General features: G+C 39.4%; 1 protein-coding gene across 2 annotated transcripts in view; it reads left to right on the plus strand.

Annotated features, from left to right (window-relative positions):
* Positions 1-8,909: 8,909 nt before the first annotated feature.
* Positions 8,910-17,686, plus strand: part of LOC113033469 (netrin receptor UNC5D-like) — a 292,976-nt gene continuing 284,199 nt past the window's right edge. For both annotated transcript variants that reach the window (XM_026187285.1, XM_026187286.1), the window contains exon 1: positions 8,910-9,640. In XM_026187285.1, the coding sequence (XP_026043070.1) occupies positions 9,556-9,640 (85 nt within the window). In that variant the 5' untranslated portion in view covers positions 8,910-9,555. The remainder of the gene's footprint in view (positions 9,641-17,686) is intronic.

The following is a 17,686-nucleotide window of genomic DNA, read 5'->3' on the forward strand; positions in this document are numbered from 1 at the left end:
TAGTGCAGTTTTTATTTATTTTATTTTTATTTTTTATTTTAACCTTTATTTAACCAAGAAGATCCCATTGAGATTAAAAACCTCTTTTTCAAGGGAGACCTGGCCAAGATAGGCAAGATAGGATATTTGGTACCCCAACATTTCCTTCTATACCTGTAGTTTATTACTGTCAAACAGGGTGAGATCATGAAATAAATCAGTGTTTTATTGAATGGTTCATCATAAAGAGATGGCTAGGTGGCCGATATCCAGGAAGCAATAAAACAAAAAGGTAAACATCAGACAGAAGTCAAAGAAGTAAAGAAGAAGAAGAAAACCACAATCTTCTGCAGGCCAACTTCTCCCTACCATTTGAAAACACATAGCTGAAGCTTACCACAGCAGTAAAACTGGCTCACACTGAGACTGAAGTGCTTGTCTCCAAATTTCCAAGTCTCCAAGCTGAGTGATTTGCACTGGTTTCACAGGGACACAACCACACAGTGCACACAGTAGGCCTGCTAGGACTGTAACAAATGGTAAATGAACTGGTTCCCACATAGCGCTTTCCTACTCTACTTGAGCACTCGAAGCACTTTATACCAATTCATACAAGAACTTTGTTCTGTGCCTGAGTGCTTTCTGGCTAACATTCACACAAATTCATACTCTGATGAACACACCAGAGAGCAACTTGGGGTTCAGTATCTTGCTCAAGCATAATTTGAGTGCAGACTGGAGCAGCCAGGGATCAAACCACCAATCTTCCAATTAATAGATGACTTTCTCTACCTCCTGAACTACAGCTCACTATAACACCAACCTTGAGACAGCTGCTGATATATTTTGGACCATACTTGGATGAACTACAGCCACATCTATGACCATGTGAAAAGGAGCGCCAATTTTTAAACAATATTGAAACCACAGTGTTATTTTGGGGTATGAAATTGTTGCTTCTTACTTTGTATGCAGATATTTTTAATCAGTGAGCTGCTTTACAATGCACTGTTAACATAGTCATGTGAAAAAAGAAAGTTTGCACAGGGCTCTGTGCAGTCCTGTGTAGCTGCAAAAGAGCTTTTATGCTTAAATAAAAGATTTCACACTAATGTGTAAATATATCTGTGGCACTAAGCAGGGCTGTTTTTAGGTGCTTTAAAGAGGACTAAACTGCAGTGTTGTCAAAGGTAAATTATTAAATGTTTACCCCCATTATAAGGATAATATCATTGTGGTAATTATCTCAGTGCAGACCTATAGCAGAGCTGACCTGATGGTTCAGTACTCCAGCCAACTCTTCAAGTCAGGCTCAGGACAGTTTCCTTAGGCAAACAAAAACAACCAATGACATCGTCCCTTCTGTGTCTCGCATACAGAAAAAAAATACACTTTTAAAACCTTTGCTAGTCAACAAACCACACCTCAAGCAACCTTGTCTGGCCTATTTAGGCCCGTAAGTATTTAGACAGAGGCATGATTTCTATACACCAACAGAAATTAAATAATTAAGATTCAAGTGAGACCTTCGGGTTTGTTTAAGTGGGCTTGAAAGCAGCACCCACATTAAAGCCTTTTTAATTGAAAATTACCTGTAAATACACATTATGATTGCTACAAAGGACATGCCACAGACATGCTTCAGCTGCCAAACTGACCTTACCTCATTTTAATTCAGTACAATTTAAATTTCTAAAATGTCTTTGCTTTTACTTTATGACAATTGCAGCACATTTTGTTTTAACAGTACACAGGGAAGCCAAAATCATGTAACTTTCCCTATGCTTTAAAATGGCTATATTATGATCGTATCATCACAGTATGGTTTACAGGAGCACTCCTATGGCGGAAGACAATTGTTAGTGACAAATTTTCATAATCATCAATACTCCCAAAACATTTTGTACAAAATATATCAGTCAATATGGATTAGTTGTACATGACCATCATTTTAGGGGACAGCTTGGTTTTACAGAGGTGTACTTAAAGTGGAACTAAAACTATTATGCACTGTAATCCCACTGCTGCTCTCTAGTCAAGTATAGTTGAATTATTTGTGTACCATTCTTTCAGCTCTCACCATCCATGAAAACAAAGGGCTGCCTACTTTGTTTTATCTGCTTGGCTGGCCGTACTTAAACTGATTGCTCTCCCCATAATTTTAAATAAAAAGCTACATGAGGTGAATCATTTTAAGAGCTGCCCTGAAGTGCGCCTTTCACATCCATTGCAGCTCTGTCATAAGAGTCCAGTCCACAACAGGATGTTGTGAAAGTGGTCAGCAGAAGCAGAGGTTGTTAGATGAAGTTCTCAGTTCCTTTGTGTTTGTGAATGTTGCTTAAAAGCTTTACTTTTATTACAAAATATGTATTGAGCACCATAATAGTGATATCTAATAATGGATAAGTTTGTGAACATTAGAGCAGACATTCAATGGCTTAAAGAAGGTAGCAGATTTACAACTTGAATTTGTTAGTCGCCTCTATTTTATTTCACTCGGGTTTCGATGAGTGTCCTTGTTCAATACTGCCTGTGGATTTTAAATGACGATGGATCCAGCAGTTTTTGTTCTTACCAGCTAACATTTTATTGTTTGTAGATGATTCACTTTAAAACACCAACCCTTAGAAAGTCTTTGAGGAAGGTACATATCACGTAGTACCTGAGTGTATAAATTATACTAGTAATATAGTGCTGTATAAATCAAAATAGTTTGCCTGTTAAATAAGGAAAAGATTACTGATGCATGAGATCTGAGAATCTGAATAGCAATGGTGACTAACATAATGGGATTTGGTTAGACTTGCTGAAATAACGAGCAGAGAAGAGACTTGTCTATCAACTAATAACATCTCATGGGTTCTTAGTATTAATTTTCTAACCTTCCATGGCCCCGCAAAATGTAGGTGGTGGTGTGGTTATCAATCACATGCACCAACTGCTGTTAAAAAAAAGAAGAAGCTTCTCCATTATTAAAACTAAAGCACTTTATTATTACTTCTGGGGTACAACTGTAACATTACACTCTAAGTTACTGCTGCTCCTTCCTTGAAAGGGGACACCCTTGTGGTTTGCACCTTGAGGACCACTTTTGAACATGATGCCATATTTATACCTTAATGTGGGGATGGACCTACATCGAACTTTGTGGGAGAAAACTGAAACTGCTGGAGACAAAAGGGAGAACAAATGCAGGTTCTTCCTGCAAAGCAACCATGGTGACCAACCACCATGCGACCAACAACATACAGGACTGACAAGAACTTAAAATGTCAGACGATGTTAAATACGTTCTTTTAACTGGAATAACTAAGGACAGAGGAAAACTTAAAATCACCCTGTAACTGATTGGCCACCTTTTAAGGTCATACTCCAACTTTTGCCCCGTGACAGGTGACTGAGACAGACTTGAGCCCTCTACAACCTTGAATTAGACATGCAGTCAATAAAATGGAAGATTGAATGGATGGATAAAACGTTTAAATCTAATGGTAAGAATAATATTTTACCTTACTTCTTTTGTACTCAGCCAAAAACTTAGAATCTAAAATAAACGCTACAAGTATGTGTGTTCTATGTTTGAGAACATCCGTATCTTTTTGGCTATCACAAATTCACATTGTTACACTGAGGTCCAATAGTTAGCTTTAAGGGCTATATTTTCTTCTGACTCTGTGAGCAACTTTTGGTTTTAAGAAAGATGAGCATGCAAATTTTTATTATGATAGCACAAAAGAGCAAACGTTACTCCACTACTGGGATGATTACTTGTACTTGTAATTTTGTAAAAGCTAAAATATACAACTTTGTCTTTGATTCTGGGTACAGGTGTCATTTGTGTCCTATGCATAGCATTAGTGAAGCAGAAAAAGGAATGTATTCCCAGGAAGAATGATGAGCATTCTAGAGATTTGTCATAGTGGCCAAACTATTTTAGTAAAACTTTTTGATATATTTAATAAATGCTGAACTGAAATGGAGTAATTCTAAAGAGTTTTATAAATTGAAATGATGTTTTATGGAGCAACTGCAAGAACAGCCTTGGCCAAGAAGATAATAAAGAAGATAAATAGATACTGACAAACATCAGTAAGATGACCAATTCATACTCTCAAAAACAAATCAAAATTTTAAGATTTTTGGTATTTTAAGGCTGGCATTCTACCAACTTACTATTACTTAGTACCTATAATATCAATATCTTACTGATTCAAACTCCAATAATTATGACAGATCATTTAATTCCAGTTTGTTCAATTAGATAAAGTGCTTTTCTTTATATGCAATAAAATTTAAAGCCTTCCTGTGCACAGATTTCTGTGGGCTACATTGACCACAGAACATCACTTCTGCATCAGATGAGAGTAAAAACATAATTCATTGCAGCACAGAATCAGGTCAAGATCTTCCTGACAAAACACTCTTGCCTGATGGCAGAGTTGCTGAAAATTTTGACTGAAGAACAAAGTGTAGAAGATACAAAATAAAGAACACATTTATGATTTTTTGCCCTTACACATTTTATGTAACAGCTCACTTCAATATGAACAATGAAGTCAGAGTTTGTGTTGGGATTCCTTGACGTTTGCAGCAGTTTTGAGTTCACTGGCTATGTTTTGTGTCAAATAAACAACCTCAGGCTTAAAGAACACTTGGGAATTTTTTTTATCCGGAGGGAGCTTTCTCTGAATTTCTTTCTGTTTTATAATTATAAGAAAGTCTGGGCAATGAGCTACCAAAACTATTCTGTAATTTTATAAATTCATTTCCTACAATTTATGCGAAAAGGGTCAGGGAAAATGTAATAATTATGAATGAAGGAATGGGGGGTTCTGCTGTGGTTTGAGTCCACTTGTCCTCTTGGATGGAAAGGTCACTGTAAATCATTAAAAAAAATGTAAGTGATCACTTTTACCAAGTGATGAAAAATTTCAGTCTGATGGGACTGGTCTCTTCCAAGATAAGAGTCCCTAAATTCATAGAGCATTATGATGGCGGGACCAATAGTCCCACTGAACTGTTTGATTAATGTGAAAATGACCTGAACCCAACCAGAGTGCCTAGAAATTGTCATGGTCTCCGTGCCTGCCCGGTCGGCCCCACAAGGCTACAGTTGCTGTTTCTGTTCTCTCCCTCTCTGCCTGGGCGGAGCTCACTGTGGGCTCCTGCCCTTGGCCGTGTGGGCCAAGGGCGGGAGCACACCTGACAACACTCACCCATCATCACCGGGAGCACTATTTGAGGCTGGAACACAGATCCTCTCGTCGCTGGATGATTGTACCCCTAACGTTAGTGTTCTCACAGCTCTTGTGCTTCATATTTGTGATTTGTGATTAGTTGGTGACCTGCCTTCTCGTCTGCCTCAGATCTTCCCCCCAGACCTGCGACCTCCCTGCTGCGGGAACGTGTGTGAGTGTGAGCGAAGAAGACGTGAGCGAGTTACCCTGTGATTCCCCCGGAGTTTTGGATCCCTTCACTGTACATATATTGCACTGGCACTGTAAATAAACTACACCTTGGAGATACCTTACCGCTCTGCGTTTGAATCCCTGTACCAGATCATGACAGAAATTCCACCACCATTAACACTTTACCCTTTGAAAAACCTACTAGAAGCTCTTTTCTGAAATGAGGAGTCTCTGTCATATTTCAGGCATGCCTATCGAACAAAATGACTGGGTTTGTGTCAGAAGTTAGTGAGGGTGGTCTCTGTCTCTGCAGTTACCTTTGGAAAAACCAGGAAACTGTTCTGTCTTTGATATATTCGGAGGTGTCAAAACTTGTTATGAATGGTACAGGGGAGGTCGTCAAATGTCATCTTTATAGGGGGAAAGAGCTAAAACCAAAAAACGATGGATGAAATATCTTTTAGAAGAATGGTGTTCAGTCCATCCACTAGCGTTCATGAGACTTGTGGAATCAGTGGCAAAGTGCATTAAAGTTGTGGTTTTCTTTCTTTTTTTCCCACTCATCTGTAATTTGTCAGATGGCCACACTGTAACTCAGTGATGGGTTTTTAATTGTTTTGTGGTGAACAAAAGCATTGCCCCTGACACACCTGCTAATGGAACCATCTGTTTTTGGTCATTTGTATGGGTCAAAACTGAAGTCACGTTGTCAAAACTGCTATTACAGTAAGTGAAACAGTCTATGTGGATAAAAAAACGTGAAGAGTTTTCCATTGCTTTTACACAAAATGCATTAAGTTGCCACATATTTTCAAACTCCAGTAACTCTGCAAAGAACATTATTTAAAATGCTAAAAACCTGTTTACAAAAACCCCACAGATGGTAAATTCTGTACATTTCTACAAAGAACATCAAGAATCTTTGTAGAAGACTTTCCTCTGACTGGCGATCTATCCAGTAACAAACAAAAAAACACAGTGTTTTCTGTTTTGTCCATAAATTTTAACCACAATTTTGTGTATTTTCTTGTAGAGTAAATCAAGCTGTTGTTGTTACCTATGTTGTCTTCAGGGAAGTCTGCAGTGACTCTGCAGGGATTATATTTGCTCTGTTCACCTCTGCAACTGAATTCAAGTCAAAAGGTTTACAGTTTTGTTGGACTTATTCAGCTCATTTACTATGTATTTCTGTGCATAAACAATAAATGTGACCTTCAATGCCCTAGAAGTTTTAAAAGTAAGTAATTCAGAAAGAAAAAATGTATGTTTCATACATCAGGACTTGAAAACAAGTCAAATTCGACCCAAACAATGTTGATGAAAACACTCCAACTTTCACCCTAAGAAGAAGTAAAACTTTACAGTACAGCATGATGTGCAATAATTATTGAGTTTACTATTTTTTACAGTAGCAATGGTTAGCACAACCAGGAGTGGTCACCTTAAATTGGGAAGGCCCTACCTTCAGCCCCAACCAGTTTGAGTTTTTCTGTGTGAATATTGCTTGAGCTGATTGAGATGTTGTCCCTGTACCTGTGTGGGTTCTCTGCGAGTGCTCTGGCTTTCTCCCACCATCCATCTGCTGTTAGGTTAATTGGTGATTCAAAAAAATTGGCCGTAGGTGTGAATGTGAGCATGTCTGTCTCTCTGTATTAGCCACGTGATGGACTGGTAACCTATGTTGGGTGTAGCCTGCCCCTTGTGCTGACAGCTGAGATAGTCTCTAGAACTCCTCCATCCACAAGCCCCCACCTGCTCCTTCCCTGGTCCTGTGACCTTATATTGGGTAATCAGTTAAGAAAAGGATCAATTGATTGACAATATTTTCCACAGAATCTTAAGTGAAAATTAATAGAAAATTTAAAAGCATTTATATTAATGATTTTCTAAAAATGTATTATTTACTGTGAACTGAACATCCATATTATTTAGTATCCTCAGCTAATCATCATTTTAAATTCAGTATTGACTTAACTGTCATGGATATTAACAACAGCCAGTGATTGTCTTTAAACTGAAGGCCTGGATGGATGTCACATCGGTACCTCTAATACCGTGGACAATTCTAGACAGCACCGTTAAGATACAGACTATACATCTGTTAGGATACAGTCATAGTTGATTTTGGTCTTGCAATTTATTTTTTTGATTGTAAAGTACAGGTATGAATAAAAAAACAACAACATTGTTTCACTGTACATGTTGCGCAGTCTAGAGTTTTTGTTGTTGTTGTTGTTTTAAATTAATCCTTTATTTATCCAGGTAAAAATCTCACTGAGAATAGGAGTAGGTTTAGGTTTAGATGGGAGTTATTTTAGCCACATGTTAAATAAGCTCATTGTCAGAAACTAGAAGATGTTATCTTTCCAATAAAGTCTCACACATTGATTTTTGTTTCACTGTTCCTCTGTTCCATTTGGCTGTTTCAAATAGGCGAAAATTCAATATAAAGGGTTGAACTTACTACAAATCCTAGTGCCAGATGGGACTTGACCTGATGTTAAGAGTCCCATTATTCTTTCCACCAAGTACAGTAATAATAATAATGGATTGGATTTATATAGCGCTTTTCAAGGCACCCAAAACGCTTTACAATGCCACTATTCATTCACACACTGGTGGAGGCAAGCTACGGTTGTAGCCACAGTTGCCCTGGGGCAGACTGACAGAAGCGAGGCTGCCATATCGCGCCATCGGCCCCTCTGGCCAACACCAGTAGGGTAAAGCGTCTTGCCCAAGGACACAATGACCAGGACAGAGAGCCCAGGGATCGAACCGGCGACCTTCTGGTTACAGATACGCTTCCCAACCACCCTGAGCCACGGTCGCCCCACAGTCTTTGCATCTTGACCACTAAAACTGTTCATGGACAGAAGCTGAAGGTCTTCTGCCCATAAGAAGAAGAGAAGGGTTAGTGAAGTTGGAACACTGCCCAGCATCAGTAAAAGTACATGTCACAGACTGTGGAGATTTATTCTAAACCTAAATGTGTTATTTCAGATTGCATATAACTATGAGGTCCTTAAAATGATGACACTGTACCTTTGATGCCGCTGCCTAGCAAAAAGGAAAAGACCTTGAAAATGAGACCTATTAGCCTGCTGGGTCTGGCTGCATGCATGCCAAGTTTGAAGCACAGTTGTTGAAATTGGTGAAGACAAAAAAGACGATGGTTATAGTTTATTTTTTTCTTTTAATAACTGAGATGATGCCACTGAATTAAACCAAGTTCAGAATACCTAAGTCTGCTACACTGTATTTCATAAAAACATACATGGAAAAATCTACAGGTTAGAAGTTGCTTCCAAGCTTCATCAAAATTACACTCGTTTGTAATCAATCAAAGTATTATCATTTTGGACACAAATGAGTAGTGTGCTCAGAGTCAGTATCTGCTTTTCTCAGCTGGTATTGAGGTTTTGTAATGAGGTGTTTTACCATGATTACATACCTATTTTTTTTTTCTTTTTCAAAAATTTCATTTATTCATCACATATAAGAATACCAGCAAACATACCTTGGAGCTGAGGGGCACATTAAAAGAAAATCACACTGGCGCGTTTCTGTTGATCAGTGCTCTACTTTGGCTATAATTGATCAGATTATACCGGACACTGTGAGACACAGCTTTGTGCTGGTTGGAAATGAAGCCGTTTTCCTCCCACTTTTCTTCTTCGGACAGTTTCTCCAAACCTGTAAACTGTATCATCATCCTTCACGCCTTTGCTGGGCTGCTTGGTGCGTTACTGTAAAAGAAGAAACATTTGACTGATTAGGCCTACGAGTAGCCTACCACTCCGTCTCCTCCTCTCCGCCTTTCTCACTCTGCCATTGGTTAGCACAGGGCAGGCTCCGGGATGATGATGCCTGGAAAGGGGGGTAAACTCGGAGCGCACGTCTCCCCTGCTGCGCACACACGCACAGCAAAAGTGAAGTGAAGATGCTTTTTCCCTTTCGACAAATAGTCCAGCCCGCCAGCCGTTCACTTCTCCTGCTGCCGCTGCTCCTCCTTCTCCCAACAGAGCGTCCAACTGTCCGCTTCCCTGGTTTACACGAGGAACTTGCGCTGCCGGGGCTCGTCCAGCTCGGAGGAGGAGGCAAGAGCAGGCATCAGAGACCCGGAGCACCGTCAGCTCTATAGCGTATCCGTGGAGAGCTACGCGTCGGTATGGGCACGCTGACAAAAGGACGTTACCTCGTTCTGAGGGGGCTCCTGCTGCTTATTTATTGCACAGCATCGGTTATTTCCAAAGGTAAGAGCTGTGTGTGTCCGTGTGCATGCGTGCCTACTTTGGGTGTTTACTGCGCTGTAAGCGCTTTCAGCCGGTCGGTAAAAGAAGAGAGACAATTATTGGGTGCCATCCCCGTGGTTACGCACCACCTGTCACGATTTTTGGTTCATGTTTGAGGTTTACAAATACTTCCCAGCTCACATTCAGTATTCAGCAGGTGATCCTGAGTCTCACTCGGACTTCAGATTTCCACTATTTGAGCATTCTCTCTTCACTGCGCAGTGGAGCTTCTGCTATTGATTCATCAAGCCACAGCTCGCGCCGTCAAGTTCCTACACTCTTGGTCTTTTTTTACGTCTCCCCTCGAATCGATGCCAGTCGTCCCATTCCACTAAGTTTTTAGTCGTGAATGAATCCATCACCGTGACTGCGCTGTAATCAGCACTGCTGGCTTTAATGAAGGCACGCCTGTGCAACAGGCATGCCATTTTATCTGAGAGTTACAGAGCTAGTCCTCCTTTTTAAATGATCCGCTTCCTGATATCACGAAGTGAATATAGTGCCAGAGCAATGTATGTAGAGGTTTGTGCGGGACGCAGAGATATTCATCAGCAGCTACCAGAGCGACTTCAACCAAGGGTTTTCGTTTCTTTTTAGAAGCCCACGGTGAAAGTGCTTTACATTTACTTGATAAAAATACCTTTGAATGAGAGGTGACTGTGACAAGTGGGGGTCGTGTTGAGGGTAGGAAATCTGCCCCTGCTTGATGTTCTATTTTCTTTCTTTTTCCAGAGAACCCAAAAGAACAAATACAAGAGGATAGATTTAGTCCCTTAAACACACACACACAAAAAAATCCATGTTAAATCATCTTTATTTAATACACACTGTACAGTTTTCTGTAGCCTGTATTGGTTTTAGAGATTTTAAGCTGTTGCACTGAACCACATCACCCGTTTGAATCAGATGTTACAGAACAAGCCTACAACCCAACCAGAATATGCCCTGCAGACATCTGGTTGTGTCTGTGTTGATCTTATGACTCTCACATCTCCATATTTTAGCCACTTAAATAGCAGTAGCACAGAGCAGAGTGCCTGAGAGTGAGATGGTATTTGGTGTTAAAGGTTCCCTGCAGGTTTAACTGGTTACATAGCAGCCCGTGGAGCTGAACAGAGTTCAGATTAACGTTACACGACTTTACGCATCATGAATGTGCAAAGTCTGCTTTTTTTCATTGTGAAGCCAGAAACTCTGGCTTTTTTCCACCTTATTGCTGCAATCTGTTTGCCGTGAAGAAACTGATATACATCATCTTCCACAAATGTAAAAAAATATTCTCACCCTGCACATGCCACTCATTCAGAATAACTCAAATATACATTATCTTGCAAAATATGCATCATTGTTTTTCTTCATATTCTTCAGAGAATCTAAAATCTCAAAAATGCAAAAAGTGATTTGTTTTTCATTATTCATTTATGAATCCTACACACACCCACAAAACAAATAACGCCTTCACACTTGATTTTATGCTCAAGTCAAAAAAAGGAAATTAAAAAATGGATCAGAGAGCGAACTCTGATCCATTTTAGTAAAAGACGGGAAGTCATTGACCAGCGTGCAGGGAGTTAGACTGGCAGCAACACAAACACTGTGTTAAAATAATGATTGTTTACATTTTTGTAAACAAACTATTGCCGGTTCTCTCTTGTCGATTAGATGTGGAGACAGCTGTCATCAATCTGTTGTACATTAACTTGTAATTATGAGGATATTAGGATAAGGAATGCAAGTATGCAGCAGGATCTTGTAATGATGGCAGTTTCATTTCGACCAAACGGAAATAGGTAGGTCTGCTGTCATTACTGATCAGTCACACACAGAAAAATAGAGTTAAACTGGGGGTTCCATTTATTCTTGAAGGTAACATTAAATATTGAGTGAATATGATGTTATGAAACCAACATTCTTTACTTATGACGCATCCCTCTAATTTCAAGCCACCAGTCATAATTAGGACCTCGAAGCTGGGCAGAAATTCAGAAAAGTGATGCGGGGGAAAAAAAGCACAATAAGACCAGAGAACAGTAGAGCTGTCAGGCAGGCCACAAATGTTCACACCAGCAAACATCATGAATTACTTTGTGCTGAAAAGTTGTTAGATTGGATTTTGATCAGTGGTCCCAAAAAACATTTTATAGCCTACAGACAGACGTTGGAATTAACTTGCATTAACTAAAATGGTTTACAGGTTTTATTCACTTTTTACTGTTGTTAATGGATGTAATTACTGATCATTAACCTTAATAATAATGGATTGGATTTATATAGCGCTTTTCAAGGCACCCAAAGCGCTTTACAATACCACTATTCATTCACTCTCACATTCACACACTGGTGGAGGCAAGCTACGGTTGTAGCCACAGCTGCCCTGGGGCAGACTGACAGAAGCGAGGCTGCCATATCGCCCAATCGGCCCCTCTGGCCAACACCAGTAGGTAGTAGGGTAAAGTGTCTTGCCCAAGGACACAACAACCAGGAGAGAGAGAGCCCAGGGATCGAACCGGCAACCTTCCGGTTACAGATGCGATTCCCAACCCCCTGAGCCACAGTCGCCTTAAAGGTCATACTAATTAAATAAAGGTTATGTAGTAATAACAACAACAACAACAACAACAACAACAACAACAACAACAACTGTTTTGGTAGTGGGATGGCATCTACAATGTACTACAAACTAACTTATCAACATAAGCAACTTAACTTCTCCTACCTTGAGTTGTGGCTTGTCTCTTCAAGTAGCCCCTTCAATTTTAATCAATCAGTTTCTACCATGCCTAAAGATGAGGCATACATTTTGGGTGAACACATCAAAATGTTCTAATATAACCTAAAATCTATTGTGTAAAAATCACGTGAGCAAGTTTGTCTAGGAAAAGGAATAGGAATTAAGCCAGGGACCACTGTGAGTACCTCGAATGGTGAAAAAAAGGAACCATTAAAGCACACAACTACAAGCAGATTGCCAATGTTCTAGTAAGTCACTGATTCAAATTCTATTTGTTACCAATTTTTCCCATAAAATTAAATAAAGGTGTAAATTGATAGCTGGATATATTAATTAAAATAAAAAAATGAAAGTAAAGACAACAGTATTGTTGTGTATAGCTTTTTATTCATGCCTAATGCATTATGTAGCTAATCAGTTCATGCGGAACTGCATCCCTTTCTACACACATAACACAGAAATACAAAAAAGGATTATTACAGAGGCATTTATAAAAACAAAACATAAAGATGATTTCGTTTTTTAAACTGAAACACTTTCCATTAGGGAAGTATTGAAACAAAAAGGAAATGAAAGTTTAAAAGATTCCTTTTATCTTAGGGTGTGTAATGTCACAAAAGAAATACACAACAAACTTTTATTTGCTTTTTGTCTGTGTGTGTATCAAATGAAAAATGATTGTAACTTTTTCCAATTTTGTTTTCTCAGTTGCAGATTTTAAAAAAAAGAATGTTGAATTGTTTGGCAATCTCTACCTTCTGGTTGCATATATTTATGACAAATTAAAGAGTGACTCCAGCAAGTTATTATTATAGTGGTTAGCAGAAGGGGTTAGAATGGAGGCAGTAAAAAATGTTTGGTGATAGCATGTAATAGTTAGAAAGGTCTAAATTGACTGGATCCTACAAGTTCTACATCAACATACTCAAGCAAAATATGGAATGCTTGAATTTTTACTGATATGTGACTCCAGCCTTTAGTTTAGGATTTAGACTCTTGTAAGAGTCTACATAGATGCACAAAATACATGAAAAAGCTTGACAGTATGAGACTATGTGCAGGTTCTCTCTGTATAAATACACATTTCTCTGTGGTTTTTCTTCAAAATTTGTTTAGCAGAATGAATACAATTTGCAAACAGCCAGAAGACATGAAAGTTAAACAGGTCAGTAAATGACACACAGATTTCTTATCATCTTGAGTTCCTATATATTAAGGAAGTCGCCATCAAAAAGCTGACAGAAGCAGAAGTGTCGGCCCAGCATTCCTTGGACAGACTGTTTGTACTTTGCTCGAAGAACACAGAATTAATTTTGACTGAATTCAAACTTAAGTCAGGAGCACAAGCACATTCAAAAGATGCTCAATGTTTCTATTTGTAGTCATTTTTATGTGGCGCCCTTCAGGGTGTTTACAGAGGTGTGGAAAGCAGCAAAAAGACACGGAACAGAATAGAGCAGTCGTCAGGGAGAATGGATAGGACATTAATTTAATCAGAAAGGAGGAGCTGGGGTGGAGGTGGGTTTCAAATTGGCTTGCAGATTAACAGTATCTGTGGGCAGGCTAAAGCAGCTTAATGTATATACAACTATAACACGAGGCGTCAGCTGATGTGGACTGGCACTGAGAACATGATCTGGTTTCATCTGAGCTTCACTTCACAACCTGCCTGCCTAGCATCCCGATTAAGTGTGGGACCATATCAAAAATAGTTCAGCAAATGATTATCTTCCGTATGTCCATTTTTTTCTTGAGGAGCAATTTTTGTCTATAGAATGTCAAAAAGATGAAAATACTGATTTCCAAAAAACAGAGGTCTTGAGTTTAATTAAATATCATAGAAAAAACAAAAGAAAACAACACATTTTAAAAAGTGAAAGATGTTTTATTATTTTTTTATACAGATTGTGCTTAAAAAGCATTACAGGTACTAATGGGCTGTCAAAACAGAGGCAGGGCATTTGAATGCTCGACTCTACCTTGTTGCATGTTACAACTTTTCTGCATATCACATCATTTTTAAAGGCCATGCATGTCATGACAGGTGTCACACTTTCCCACAAGTTTAGTCCTTGAATCAAACAGTAGCAAACAGCAGCAGTCCTGCTGCTCTGCGGGTCTCGATGGTCCTAGCTTGAACTCAGCGAGATTTAAGCTCTTAAAGATCAATAGCTGATGTTCGCAGGCCCCCACTGGCTCAGAACGAGACTCACGCAAGGGGTCATGAAAGAGGGGTCCTCCATGTGTAACACAGCCATGAGTGAGGATGATGTGGCCCATGGGGGATCTTGAAAAGGCTTTTCATCTTTTGTCTCACAGTTCTGATGAAATAAGGGCTATTTCAAGAAGCTTTGTCCAGGGTTGTAATGGGAATTTCTTGTAGATCAGCAATCTGCTATTGGTGTGTATTTATCTCATAATGAAGCTCTGCTTAGACATGCAAAAGGGTATGCGAGTGCACTGATATGTAATATCCCTTCTTACCTATCTTCTGATGAGGCTCTCGTTGATTTCTCTCGACATGCAGGCATTTATTTGGGACTTGATGATTAATTTATGTGATGTGTGATTTTAGCAAGATAGAGTGTTGTGTATTGAGAGAAGTAATGAGCAATGGGATTATCTGATATTTGATTGAGGATTGCTGAAGTCGCCCAGTTCATTTGTCAGTAAAGCTGCTAGGTCTGCTTTAAGTTTAGCTAATACTCTATATGACTACAAGAATATGTTGTGAGATTAGACTACAGAGCTGCTAATGTTTGCCTTGCTGGAATGATTCTCCATTCTGCATGCATGCACATATGCCCAGGCCCCTGGTGGTCACCTCATTTGATAAACATTAGCAGCAAACAGCATTGTCCCTGCTCCACAGATGCACAATTGTGTCAAGCCTTGCTGAAATAACCATCACCACATGTTGTGTGATGCTGTGCCCCTCTGTTATCCGTCTCCGCAGCCTAATTTGACACACAAACTTGTCTATTCTCCCAAGAGTTTTACTTCCTTGACCTTGAGCTGCAGATTGTACATCTCCCTCCCTGTTCTTCAGGTTGGGCATTTTTTTAAAAAGTGGAAAGAGAGAGAGAGAGAGCAGAGCACAAAGGATGCACAAAACTGTGGTTACTTTTGTTTTCAAGAAAAAAAAGGAAAAATCTCAAGGTTTTTTTATTTTCCTCTGCACTGTTTCATGAAAACAGACAAAGGTCAAATCTGTTATTTTCCCTCAGAGAAAGCAAAAGGGGCTCTTATATTTTCCCTGCCGATCCCAGAATGAATCATCATAGTCAGGTTGCTGTGGGTGACAATGTGTTCAGTTGCCAGATTTACATTTAAATGAAACCAAATGGCTGTACATTCAGAAATGATATACAGTAATGATCATGGTAATAAAAGCAAAGTCCTCTTTCATATTGGACCAGCTCCTACTCGGGATCACTGTCATTTGGGGACTTTGCAGGTACAGTCGGTGAGTTATGTCTTTGCTATGTCAAGACTATTACCTTCACATTTCAATGAGTGAATTCATCAGCATGCTGCCTAAGAGGCTTAATGTAGTTGGCAATCAGCCCTGCAGCTCATTGGCTTCTTCCATGGACCTGGTGCATGAATGCCATGATGGCACCGGCTCTGACATAAACGGTAGTAACCAGACCGAAAAGCAGCGCACATTTCGGTGCTTTATTTTCCTGAGCTGTGATACACTTTAGATTCTAGCCAATCATTTTACGTTTCCGAGGATAGTAGGCGGGTCCAGGTACGTACGTTCTTTTAGAGCAGAGCTACAGATTTAAAATGCCCAAGGCGAAGCGGTCAAAAGTCTGGCTGTACTTCACAGCAAAAGATGCAAACTCAGCAGCCTGCAACAAGTGCTTTAAGGTGATACTGTGCAAAGGAGGTAACACCTCAAATCCGATGAAACACCTGGCGACGCATAGTGTTTTCTTAAAAGCCGAAAAATGCGCCGTATTTGATAGCTTGCTGCGAGACCTCACACTGAGCACATCTACTGCGGGTGTGGTGCCTGTTATCGGACCCGGAGTTAGCAACATCCCCCAAAAACCCGAAGAGGAGAGTCCTGGCCCCTATCCCTGCCAGTGTAGCAGAAATGATGATGGCAGCAGCAGCCGTTCTTCTCTGCGTGAGTAGCTTAATGTTGTTCGTGTGTCATTTACGTTGAGTAGGCTAACCACGTTATTACATTAATGCATGTAAGGTGAACTAGCAAACACCGTCGTAGTTACATGCGGCTGTCTTCTTGTTTGATGGCAGATGCTCCCTTCACCCTGGCCAAAAAGGCTAAAATGACCAAAGAAAAAGTGGAAAACAGTTAAACATGAGAGGTTTTTGGACAAAGTTTGTGTTTTTTCCATTGTTTAAGCACTGCTTCCAGCCAAGAGTGATACCATATATGCCCCATAGCTGCAGAAAAGGCTAACATTGTTATCTTTTTACAAAAAAACAGCTGAACATGAGAGGTTTTTGGACCAATTTTGTGTTCTCCATTCTTTAAGCACCGGTTTAAGCACCGTTTATGCACCGGCACCGTTTCAAAAGTACCGGTTTGGCACCGGTATCGGATAAAACCTAAACGATACTCATCCCTATGAATGACACTGAGATATTTTTTTCCAGCTACTGTATCTTTCATGCATCTATAGGTTTTTGCTATTTTCCTTGATACAAGGCCCTGATACATTTACAGTATAGTTCCATTTAGGTGGCATCATCTGGGAATCTAGTCTTTCTGCATAATGGATGAAATAAAAGTGGCTGCCACAGCTTAAGTCATTCTGTTGATATACTTTAGTGTTGGACATAGAAAACATTATGCCACTAATTGCAACAGTCAGTATAATCGAATGACCATACGGTTGTTTGTGGTGGCAAAGCTTGATAAAAAGGAGCCTACACTATTTCAATGCAATATTTTAATTAAAAAAATAATTTAGTGCTTATTTTGACATATTAAAGGACCTTTACTTTGCAGGCAAGATGCACTCTGGGCTGACAGGGGAAACTGGTCATAAATGCACAAAAAAAAAATCATATTCTTCGAGTTCTTTTGTATTTTCATACTGATAACAGTAATGATTTACTCGCAATTTAAACATGTTAAATTACGTAGGTTAACATTTAAATAGCAATATGAGTACAGAGTTCCGAACAATAGCCACAGATCAAATATTAATAATAGATAAATCATACATATAACAAGTAATAAAGAGATAAAATAAGCTGTGCTTTAACATTTGCAGCCATTAAGTGAATCTCACTGT

This window comes from Astatotilapia calliptera, chromosome 12, assembly GCF_900246225.1.
Source record: "Astatotilapia calliptera chromosome 12, fAstCal1.2, whole genome shotgun sequence".
In the NCBI taxonomy this organism is placed as follows: Eukaryota; Metazoa; Chordata; class Actinopteri; order Cichliformes; family Cichlidae; genus Astatotilapia; species Astatotilapia calliptera.